We start from the raw sequence: 12,509 nt of genomic DNA, 5'->3' as shown, positions 1-12,509 counted from the left end.
AGAAAGAGTAAACTGAACTGTTAACAAATAAACCCATTTGTGCTTCAATAAATCAATAGATATACTGTACCACACAGCAAGTGTAACAAATAAAATACATGAATAATGTTTTTTGTAAAATAGTATTAATTGATGTAAAAGACCTGTGGTGTTGCATATATGTTACATGGTGTACGTAAAATATATTCTTAACTTGACATGTTAGTGTAGTAAAAAGGGTAGAATCAAACAAAAACATATTGATAAATAATCACTGGAACAATGACATGTATTGAGTGTCTTAATAGCATGTTTGCTATCGTGACAAATACATCACTTTAGACTTTCCATATCAATTTAAAGACTAAAAGCCTTATAAGGCTTATAGCCCTATATATATATATATATATATATATATATATATATATATATATATATATATATATATATATAAAAGATATAGCCAGTCTGTTTTCTACGTATTCATTGAAAAACATAGTAAGAACTGTTGGAATATAATATGTGACAGTATTAAAATTGTTACATGGATTTAAAATGAACTTTACTTGTAAAAAATAAGCTTTTGGAAATGAGGTTGCTTATATGACACATTTAGGGGAATATCCTGGGATAGTCACATAACTGTCACGAGACAACCACTCCTAAATGTTTTCTATTCTCACTTAGAAACTTGATGAATTCAAGTCAGGTCTAAAACTGTAAATATTTAATATTTATATCTGTCACAATGGATTCTTATAGGGAAAATATTACAAACCCCGTTTCCATATGAGTTGGGAAATTGTGTTGGATGTAAATATAAATGGAATACAATTATTTGCAAATCATTTTCAACCCATATTCAGTTGAATATGCTACAAAGTTAAAGTTAAAGTACCAATGATTGTCACACACACACTAGGTGTGGTGAAATTTGTCCTCTGCATTTGACCCATCCCCTTGTTCACCCCCTGGGAGGTGAGGGGAGCAGTGGGCAGCAGCAGTACCGCGCCCGGGAACAAAGACAAAGACAACATATTTGATGTTCAAACTGAAAAACATTTTGTTAATGTTTAATGTAACTTACACATCTGTGAAGGCGCCATTAATGCTGAAAGGTACATACAGGTTTTGGAGCAACATATGTTGCCATCCGAGCAACGTTACCAGTGACGTGCAGTCAGGGAGGCAGGTGAGGCGGGGCCTCACGTGCCATCATGGAAAGAAAAAAAATTTAAAAAGAAAAACAATTAATTAAATTGTTATATGTATCCAGTGATTATACTATAACGTTATTTTCCATTTAACTTCACCAGTTTTAGATAATGTTTATTCAAAATCGCTGAATTTTCACATTTGCCGTTCAAATACTGAGAAGAGACTTGCGGTGAGTCACCAGCCAGTTGAGCCTCGCCATGGATTGCACAATGACTCGGCTAACTGCTGGCCTGCTGTGCAGTGAGACCCTATTGCTATATGAATTATATTATACATTTCCATAGTTTAGTTAGCTGAGGTATATAATGTACAGTGTATTTTGTCAACAACTGTAAGTGTGTAACGTATTTCTTGTGCTGAGCAATCATAAAACTGGTGCGAAGACGCACTGGGTGAGGCTCGCAGTAATCCCACCTCCTGGTGTTAGAGGGCGGTAGTGATCCCAGAGATCATTCTTGCGACTACTCGGCTGCAGAAGAAGTGACAACAAGCAGCAACAGTTAGCAGCGATCGTTTATTTTTTCCTCTCGCCTGAACTTTTAACATGGAGGATTACATATCTAAAATAAAACAGTTTTTGTTATGCCCGTTTGATTGTGGACTATTACTGACACCTTGTGGCGATGGGAAAATGCTGCGCGTCATCAGTTTGGACACTTCTGGTTTACGATGTTAGTTCAGTTCATGAGACAATAAGAAGTAGACAAGTTGTGTTACCTCTTACAAGCCTTGGAAAAGATAAGTCTGTAAGTATACTGTTTAACTTGTTTATGTGGCTCAATATGAAGGTGGAAAGTGGCTAAATTTGATAGTAAGATGTGTATTGAAAAACGATTTTTGTGCACTAATTTAATGGATGTTTGAGGACTTAAAATGGCTGCCGGTCGTGTATTTCCACCATAGAAATAGTTTCAACACTCAGCAGTGTTTGTTTGATGGTGGTGCTGTGTATTTGTGTGGAGCTGATGTTTACATATTGTGTATTGCATTTCAGTGTGTTGAATCATATAGCTTATACATTGTCATTGTGTGTATTTCAGTTTTCCAAAAAAAAAAAAAAAAGTCCAGTGCAAGACAAAGCAAGATCAACAATAATAAAGAGCCTAAATGGATTCATCTGCTTTGGAACTTTATTAGAACGTCCTGGATTGGTTGTTAGCTGTCTGCCAAGCTGTATAACCTCAACACATATAGTGAGGGCAGAACACATTTCTAAACTGGACTTTCAATCGAAGCAGGAGGTAATAATTAAAGGAAGATCTCCATCGAGACAGAGAGACTTTTAAAACTGAAGAAAGATAAGGAAGACTTCTATAAACAAGTTATCGATGCTTTTGTTTCGAAGGAGCGGCGCATGGACTTCATTTATAAGTAAAGGTAAGACAATAATAACGTTTTTTTTATTAAATGTGCTTTTTTGTGTGCTACAGTTTGTATGTGTAAAGTTAAAGTTAAGTTAAAGTACCAATGATTGTCACACACACTAGGTGTGGTGAAATTTGTCCTCTGCATTTGACCCATCCCCTTGATCACCCCCTGGGAGGTGAGGGGAGCAGTGGGCAGCAGCGGCTGCCACACAAATAATTTTTGGTGATTTAACCCCCAATTCCAACCCTTGATGCTGAGTGCCAAGCAGGGAAGAATGCTGGTATGAGCTTTTAAACATAACCCGTTAATTGCTGCCAATCAAATGGTGAATAAGATACTCTTTAGGGTTCATATGTTTGTAAACCTGACTGTGATGAAGTCAGTGCCTCACCAGCCATGAACCTCACCGCACGTCACTGATCGTTACCATGGACGCCCCTGCTTATTTCAGCAAAACAATGCCAAGCCACGTGTTACATCAACGTGGCTTCATAGTAAAAGAGTGAGGGTACTAGACTAGCCTGCCTGTAGTCCAGACCTGTCTCCCATTGAAAATGTGTGACGCATTATGAAACCTAAAATACCACAACGGAGACCCCCGGACTGTTGAACAACTTAAGCTGTACATCAAGCAAGAATGGGAAAGAATTCCACCTGAGAAGCTTAAAAAATGTGTTCCCAAACATTTACTGAGTGTTATTAAAAGGAAAGGCCATGTAACACAGTGGTGAACATGCCCTTTCCCAACTACTTTGGCACGTGTTGCAGCCATGAAATCCTAAGTTAATTATTTTTTGCAAAAAAAAAAATAAAGTTTATGAGTTTGAACATCAAATATCTTGTCTTTGTAGTGTATTCAATTGAATATGGGTTGAAAAGGATCTGCAAATCATTGTATTCCGTTTATATTTACATCTAACACAATTTCCCAACTCATATGGAAACGGGATTTGTAGAAAATGAACCACCATTACAAGATCAGTATGTTGTGCAGAATGTTAAAACTATACGGCACGCACCTGGGAGAACCCGCAGCTCGGCGTCTGTCCCGGTCCGTGTGCTACCGGGGTTGTCAGCCAAGCAACGATATGTGGCTGAGTCCGGGGGCTGGACACGGCTGATCTGCAGGCAGCCAGACGGCAGCACCGCCAGGCGAGAGGTGGGATCAAAAGTCAGCAGCAAATCGTCTCGATTTTTCTGCCAGCGTATGACGGCCGTCGGTTCTCCTAAGACCTCACAACGGAGCAACGCTGTATCACCAAGATAGGATGAGACGGACTCGGTGGGGACGACTACCCTTAGTGGACCTGAAGGTGACAAGATGGAAAAAGATGAAATATATTACAAACATTTTTGTTGTTTTTAAATAGCATATATATTTATTAACTGATTATAGAGCTGCATAAAAGAAATAAAACAATTGTGATTACAATTTACACCAACATATATTCTGAATGTCTTTTTTCAATTTTACTTAATGAGCTGTTAACTCAAGAACTCACACTGCACTGCACTGGTTCTACCAATTGATTGGCCGTCTAACAATCAGTCAGCAATTGCATTAACTAATTTACTTGCCTTAATAGTGTGCATAAATGTACTGTGGTGTGAGCGACCGTGCTGTTTTTTTGACTTGATGGGTTATGTTCAGCTTTTCCATTCACTACCATAAAGAAAGATCCCCTGTCAATTGTCAGGAGAAGACCATTGGAATGAAACAATTTGTTTTGTTTGTTTTTCATATGTGCTGTCCACTCAGGCAAATCATATTGTTGATGTAGATGTCCATATCTGCTGTACATAATGTATTTACATATGAAAAGTGAGGGAAACTTCTCTTGTTGTCTTATTTGAATTTGACTTCATTAAATGTTTGGATATATTTAGTGTTTGACACAGCTAGACCAGAGCTGGAGGGGATAGAAACAAGAGGTAAAAAAGAAGACAAGAGGGGGGAATTGTGGGGACAAGACAAAAAAGAGACAATACCAAGAAAAAACAACAACAGAACTACATCAGCAAATACGATATATATAAAAATGATACCACCAATGATAGAGAAAAGCAAATTAGTGAAGTACCATATTTTCCAGACAATAAGGCACACTTAAAATCTTTTTTTTCCCCTCAAAACTCCACAGTGTGCCTAATGTAAGGAATAAGTTTGGTTGAGCTTACCCACCTCGAAGCTATTTTATTTGGTACATGGTGTAATGATAAGTGTGACCAGTAGATGGCAGTCAAACATAAGCGATAAGTGTAGACTGCACTATGATGGGTCTCAAGTAAACGACACCAACATTTTAAATGTTCCATTGAAAATATAGAACGTTACACACGGCGCTCAAAAATCCATCAAAATGTTTTAGTATGACTTTGGTAAGCTATGAAGCCGCACCGCTTGAAGGAATGTCGGCGCATTAAACATATGAGTATTATTATGGTGTGTGTATAAGGAAAGACGCATTATCTAGCGTTTTGTTTCACAATATTATGCAAAAGCAACTTTTTCTTAACTTCTGGTACCTGCTGATCTGTATTTGGGATCTCGATAAAACCTGAAAAATTGTGTGCGTCCCCGCCGAGGTCGTAGTCATAAGTTTCTTCTTTTTGTCTATCTTGTTGTTATGGGACATTCATCCTCCACTGTTGCCATTTCTAATATAAAGTAGTGTAAAGTTCTTACTTACTATGAAAGCGCTAAAACATACCGGCATAGTGAGTTTACCTTATTCACCCAAGGAACTCGAGTTATTAGAGTTGCGGTCGGATGGTTTTTCACGGGACACATTTCCGGTGTGGTTGTTTCTGAATGAAGTAAAGTCTGAATGTCATTAAAACAGTTAGCTCCATCTTTTGACACTTCTTCCACACCCGTCCTTGCACGCTACACCGCTACAACAAAGATGACGGGGAGAAGACGCTGCCGAAGGTGAGCCACGTAAATAAGACCGGCCACAAAACAGCGCATCCGGAAGCGACTGTCAGAAAGCGGCTTGAAGATGATCTGTAAAACATAATCTGTGCAATATTTTGACCAAATAACCACCTTTACATGTTATGTAGACCACAAGGAAGTGTTTTCAATTTAGAAAATAATAATAATAATATGACTCCTTTAATGCGCCCTATAATGCGCCGAATATATGAAAAAAGATAAACAAAATAGACCATTCATCGGCAGTGCACCTTATAATCAGGTGCGCCCTATGGTTCGAAAAATACGGTGGATAGTCATGCCATATTGACGTTAAGAATATTTACCTCTATTATCAACATTACAGTTGCTTCAAATGCAACAATACATACTGTAAATGTAACAAAAAATTGTATTACCAAAAAAAGGAGAGAGAGAGGGAGGAGAAGAAAGGGGAGCAGGGTATATTAACCTTTTACATTGTTATGGTAAGGATAGATTAAGCTTTAGCAGTGTGACATGTTTTTATGTAATGTGGGTGTATATTTGTATGAGTGAGATTGTGAACACATGTATATGTTTGCTGAAGCGTGTTTGTATGCATGAGTGTATGTTTGTATATGTGCATGTTTTTGTACGTATGAATGTTTTTACAGCGGACGTGCGTGTAAATGTATGTACAGTGTGTATGTATTTGTAATCGGCTGACATGGTTTCTTTCAGTGCCGATACCGATTATTAGTAGTGAAGGAGGCTGATAACTGATATTTGGAGTCGATATTCATTTACATTAAAAGTGACATATTGATGTCAAAATTTTGGATATTACTATTACAAACTCCGACACTTAAATTGGTTTGAATGCATTAATAATATGTATTTATAAAACAAGTAAATACAATAAACAAAAAGTGCAGCAGGGAGTTATATGGCACAGTAGCAATAATGTCAACTGTGATTGATTAAATCAGGGCTCCCAGTATATTACAGTATATTCCTCGCGCACTAATTGACTGAAATATTGTGCACTTGCCACGCTTGCCCGACATTGTGGCGCGAGCGTGATGTCAAGTTATCGATGGGAAAATGCATTTTTAGACAATATGATTTGCCCGAGCGGCTAGGAGACACCGAGAGTAACAAGCGGTAGAAAATGGATTAGAAAGGAGAGATTTAAAAAAAAAATAATAATAATTTAAAAATAATAATAATTAAAAAAAATTAAAAAAAAAATAAAATAAAAAAAATATATATATATATATATATATTTATATGTACCGTATTTTTCGGACTATAAGTCGCAGTTTTTTTCATAGTTTGGCCGGGCTCCAGTGCGACTTATATATGTTTTTTTCCTTTTTTATTATGCATTTTCGGCAAGTTCGACTTATACTCCGGTGCGACTTATACTCCGAAAAATACGGTATATATTAATTAATTTTTTTTTTTTTAACTTGGGACTTTCCGCGTGCCAGATTTTGGATGCTGGCGGGACATATCCAGCCTGCGGGCTGTAGATTGGGGACCCCTGGATTAAATTATTCCAAATTCACAAGTGTTGACATTGACAGATTGCTAGCAGGTTGATGACTTGCTAACAAGTGTCATTTTGCTGATCCCCACAAAATTACACTATATTACAAAATGTAAAAAAATTTTAAGATGATACAAAGTACAAACAGTAATGTACAGATCATAAAAAGCAATACTTATGTAGAAACATAGGTTACATTATTACAATTTTTATTTTTTTTATTTTGTATTTGTATGCATTACTAAGCAGCCTACACACACACATATACTGCAGCAGCATAGATACAAACAGACAAAAAACTAAACAAAAGGGATGCGTGCCGCATGAGAAGCTAAGGCAAAAACTTAGAACAGGAATCATGAGCTAGCAAACAAGAATACCAACGTAACATGTTGCATATAGCAAACAACGAAGCCAGACAGAGTGTGGCGAGAAAGATGAATAAATAGCTCTCTGATTAGTGCTCGACAGCAGGTGAGCGTGCCGACCACTACACCTAAAATAAATATATATATATATATATATATATATATATATTTATTTCAGTGTTCATTTATTTACACATATACACACACACATCTATTCATTGTTGAGTTAAGGGTTGAATTGTCCATCCTTGTTCTATTCTCTGTCACTATTTTTCTAACCATGCTGAACACCCTCTCTGATGATGCATTGCTGTGTGGCACGCACAAAAGTGATTTCATCAAATGCACTAGAGTCTGGAATCTTCCATCTCTCCCTAGCACGGCCCAAAACCGGTCAATCTTTGCTTCCTGAGGAAGATCTTCACTGCCAAGCACTTGGTAGTCCACTACTTCTTCCCGGAGGCTATCCAGGTCCAATCGCAGCTGCGGCTTGGAACTTACAAGCGTATTTCTTCATCTTACTCGTCGTCGGCGTCGCCACGGCTGTATCTTCCTCGTTCTTTTGCTTCGTCTCCTTGTTGTGTGCGCAGTTGTGCACTGCACTCTCTAAAAGCCGTAGATGTTATTGTCACATATGCATGTACAGTAGATGGCAGTATTCTCCTGTTTAAGAGTGTCACAACATTGCTGTTTACGGCAGACGAACTGCTTTACGGTAGACAAAAACGTGACTACTGTTGTTGTGTGTTGTTACCGCGCTGGGAAGACGTTAATGAAACTGCCTAACAATAAACCCACATAAGAAACCAAGAACTCGCCCTCGATCATTCTACAGTTATAATGTGATTGGGCAGGCACACTGTTTATATAGTGGGAAAGCGGACGTGAAAACAGGCTGTCCTCACTCAGGTCCGCATGGAGCTGGAGGGGGCGTGGCCTCAAACTCCGCCTGAATTTCGGGAGAAAATTTGGTTTTCGGGAGAGGCGCTGAATTTCGGGAGTCTCCCGAAAAATCCGGGAGGATTGGCAAGTATGATTAACAGACATGATGTGAGGTAATCCAAGCTAGCTTAAGCTTTAGCAATGTGACATGTTCATTATTTTTTTAACGGTATTCTGCTCGTAGTAACGTTACTAGTAGTTGTGCCATGTAGAGGACTGGGATATTTATTACAATTTCATGGGAGTTTTCTGATGTTACGTAACTTGAACACATCCGTACACTTTCTCTCCTGTGAGTTTGACGAGCCTGCCTAATACCTTGGCTTATGATTGGCTCTGCTTCTTACTCGTGTGCAGTTTGCGTAACCACTTAGATAGGACTGTGCTGGATAGGTGATTGCATCTGAGACAAAATGACCAGTTTTAAATGGGTCAGTCGGATTATTTAAAGCTTGTTTGATGATTGTTACATTGAAATGATAGTAATGATGATAACAGAGGTTAAATATTACTATTAATTCTCAATATCTAAAAAACCCAATACTGATTAAAAAGGCCGGTGCCAATATGTCAAAATGCCAAATATCGGTGCTAATCGACTCCTAGTGTGTATGTATGTATATACACTATATTGCCAAAAGTATTTGGCCACCTGCCTTGACTCACACATGAACTTGAAGTGCCATCCCATTCCTAACCCACAGGGTTCAATCTGATGTCGGTCCACCTTTTGCAGATATTACAGCTTCAACTCTTCTGGGAAGGCTGTCCACAAGGTTGCGGAGTGTGATTATAGGAATTTTCGACCATTCTTCCAAAAGTGCATTGGTGAGGTCACACACTGACGTTGGTCGAGAAGGCCTTGCTCTCAGTCTCTGTTCTAATTCATCCCATAGGTGTTGCATCAGGTTCAGGTCAGGACTCTGTGCAGGCCAGTCAAGTTCATCCACACCAGACTCTGTCATGTGTTTATAGACCTTGCTTTGTGCATTGGTGCACAGTCATGTTGGAAGAGAAAGGGGCCCGCTCCAAACTGTTCCCACAAAATTGGGAGCATGGAATTGTCCAAAATGTTTAGGTATCCTGGAGCATTCAAAGTTCTAAGGGGCCAAGCCCAACTCCTAAAAAAAACAACCTCGCACCATAATTCCTCCTCCACCAAATTTCACAATGCAGTCCGAAATGTACCGTTCTCCTGGCAACCTCCAAACCCAGACTTTTCCATCAGATTGCCAGATGTAAAAGCGTGATTCATCACTCCAAAGAACGCATCGCCACTGCTTTAGAGTCCAGTGGCGACATGCTTTACACCACTGCATCCGACGCTTTGCATTGGACTTAGTGATGCATGGCTTAGATGCAGCTGTCGGCCATGGAAACCCATCCATCCATCCATCTTCTTCCGCTTATCCGAGGTCGGGTTGCGGGTGCAGCAGCCTAAGCAGGGAAGCCCAGACTTCCCTCTCCTCAGCCACTTCGTCTAGCTCTTCCTGGGGGATCCCGAGGCGTTCCCAGGCCAACCGGGAGACATAGTTTTCCCAATGTGTCCTGGGTCTTCCCCGTGGCCTCATACTGGTCGGTACGTAGGCGTTTGGGCGGCATCCTGACCAAAATGCCCAAACCACCTCATCTGGCTCCTCTCGATGTGGAGGAGCAGCGGCTTTACTTTGAGCTCCCCACGGGTGGCAGAGCTTCTCACCCTATCTCTGAGGGAGAGCCCCGCCACCCGGCGGAGGAAACTCACTTCGGCCGCTTGTACCCGTGATCTTGTCCTTTCGGTCATAACCCAAAACTCATAACCATAGGTGAGGATGGTAACGTAGATCGACCGGTAAATCGAGAGCTTTGCCTTCCGTCTCAGCTCCTTCTTCACCACAACGGATCGATACAGCGTCCGCATTACTGAAGACGCCGCACCAATCAATCTCACAATCCACTCTTCCCTCACTCATGAACAAGACTCTGAGGTACTTGATCTCCTCCACTTGGGGCAGGGTCTCCTCCCCAACCTGGAGATGGCACTCCACCCTTTTCCGGGCGAGAACCATGGACTCGGACTTGGAGGTGCTGATTCTCATCCCAGTCGCTTCACACTCAGCTGTGAACCGATCCAGTGAGAGCTGAAGATCCTGGCCAGATGAAGCCATCAGGACCACATCAACTGCAAAAAGCAGAAACCTAATCCTGCAGCCACCAAACCGGATCCCTTTAACGCCCTGACTGCGCCTAGAAATTATGTCCATAAAAGTTATGAACAGAATCGGTGACAAAGAGCAGCCCTGGCGGAGTCCAACCCTCACTGGAAATGTGTCCGACTCACCGCCGGCAATGCGGACCAAGCTCTGACACTGATCATACAGGGAGCGGACCGCCACAATCAGACAGTCCGATAACCCATACTCTCTGAGAACTCCCCATAGGACTTCCCGAGGGACACGGTCGAATGCCTTCTCCAAGTCCACAAAGCACATGTAGACTGGTTGGGCAAACTCCGATGCACCCTCAAGGACCCTGTCGAGAGTATAGAGCTGGTCCACAGTTCCACGACCAGGACGAAAACTACACTGTTCCTCCTAAATCCGAGGTTCGACTATCCGGCGTAGCCTTCTATCCAGTACACCTGCATAGACCTTACCGGGAAGGCTGAGGAGTGTGATGCCACGATAGTTGGAACACAACCTCCGGTTCCAATCCAGAGGTACTGCCCCAGATGTCCACGCGATGCTGACAAATTTCACCACACCTAGTGTGTGTGTGACAATCATTGGTACTTTAACTTTTAACTTTACTGTACAAGGCGCAGAATTGTGTGCACTCACAGGTTATGGGAATTACTACATGAAAAGATCCAAATAAGACTGTGTAAGCTTTTGTATATATATATATATATATATATACACACAGTATATATATATATATATATATATATATATATATATACAGTATATATATATATATATATATATATATATATATATATATATATATATATATATATATATATATATATATACATATATCCATCCATTTTCTACCGCTTATTCCCTTCGGGGTCGCGGGGGGCGCTGGAGCCTATCACAGCTACAATCGGGCGGAAGGCGGGGTACACCCTGGACAAGTCGCCACCTCATCGCAGGGCCAACACAGATAGACAGACAACATTCACACTCACATTCACACACTAGGGCCAATTTAGTGTTGCCAATCAACCTATCCCCAGGTGCATGTCTTTGGATATATGTATCCAAAGTATATATATGTATATATATGTATATATATATATATATATATATATATATATATATATATGTATATATATATATATATATATATATATGTATATATATGTATATATATATATATATATATATATATATATATATATATATATATATACAGCCGACAGGCCAAGCGGTGTGCGGCTTCAGCGGTCGCAGAGGCAAAAACTCGGACATGGGAGGAGTTCGGTGAGGCCATGGAAAACGACTTCCGGACGGCTTCGAAGCAATTCTGGACCACCATCCGCCGCCTCAGGAAGGGGAAGCAGTGCACTATCAACACCGTGTATGGCGAGGATGGTGTTCTGCTGACCTTGACTGCGGATGTTGTGGATCGGTGGAGGGAATACGTCGAAGACCTCCTCAATCCCACCAACACGTCTTCCTATGAGGAAGCACTGCCTGGGGAGTCTGTGGTGGGTTCTCCTATTTCTGGGGCTGAGGTTGCTGAGGTAGTTAAAAATCTCCTCGGTGGCAAGGCCCCGGGGGTAGATGAGATCCGCCCGGAGTTCCTTAAGGCTCTGGATGCTGTGGGGCTGTCTTGGTTGACAAGACTCTGCAGCATCGCGTGGACATCGGGGGCGGTGCCACTGGATTGGCAGACCGGGGTGGTGGTTCCTCTCTTTAAGAAGGGGAACCGGAGGGTGTGTTCCAACTATCGTGGGATCACACTCCTCAGCCTTCCCGGTAAGGTCTATTCAGGTGTACTGGAGAGGAGGCTACGCCGGATAGTCGAACCTCGGATTCAGGAGGAACAGTGTGGTTTTCGTCCTGGTCGTGGAACTGTGGACCAGCTCTATACTCTCCGCAGGGTCCTTGAGGGTGCATGGGAGTTTGCCCAACCAGTCTACATGTGTTTTGTGGACTTGGAGAAGGCATTTGACCGTGTCCCTCGGGAAGTCTTG

General features: G+C 41.0%; 1 protein-coding gene across 4 annotated transcripts in view; it reads right to left on the bottom strand.

Annotated features, from left to right (window-relative positions):
• Positions 1-12,509, bottom strand: part of dcc (DCC netrin 1 receptor) — a 706,325-nt gene that overhangs the window by 467,565 nt on the left and 226,251 nt on the right. For all 4 annotated transcript variants that reach the window (XM_061980597.1, XM_061980596.1, XM_061980599.1 and 1 more), the window contains exon 3: positions 3,585-3,872. In XM_061980597.1, coding sequence (XP_061836581.1) covers positions 3,585-3,872 — 288 coding nt within the window. The remainder of the gene's footprint in view (positions 1-3,584; positions 3,873-12,509) is intronic.

Source organism: Nerophis lumbriciformis, linkage group LG20 (genome assembly GCF_033978685.3).
Source record: "Nerophis lumbriciformis linkage group LG20, RoL_Nlum_v2.1, whole genome shotgun sequence".
NCBI lineage: Eukaryota > Metazoa > Chordata > Actinopteri > Syngnathiformes > Syngnathidae > Nerophis > Nerophis lumbriciformis.
This window is presented reverse-complemented; position numbering and strand designations above follow the sequence as displayed.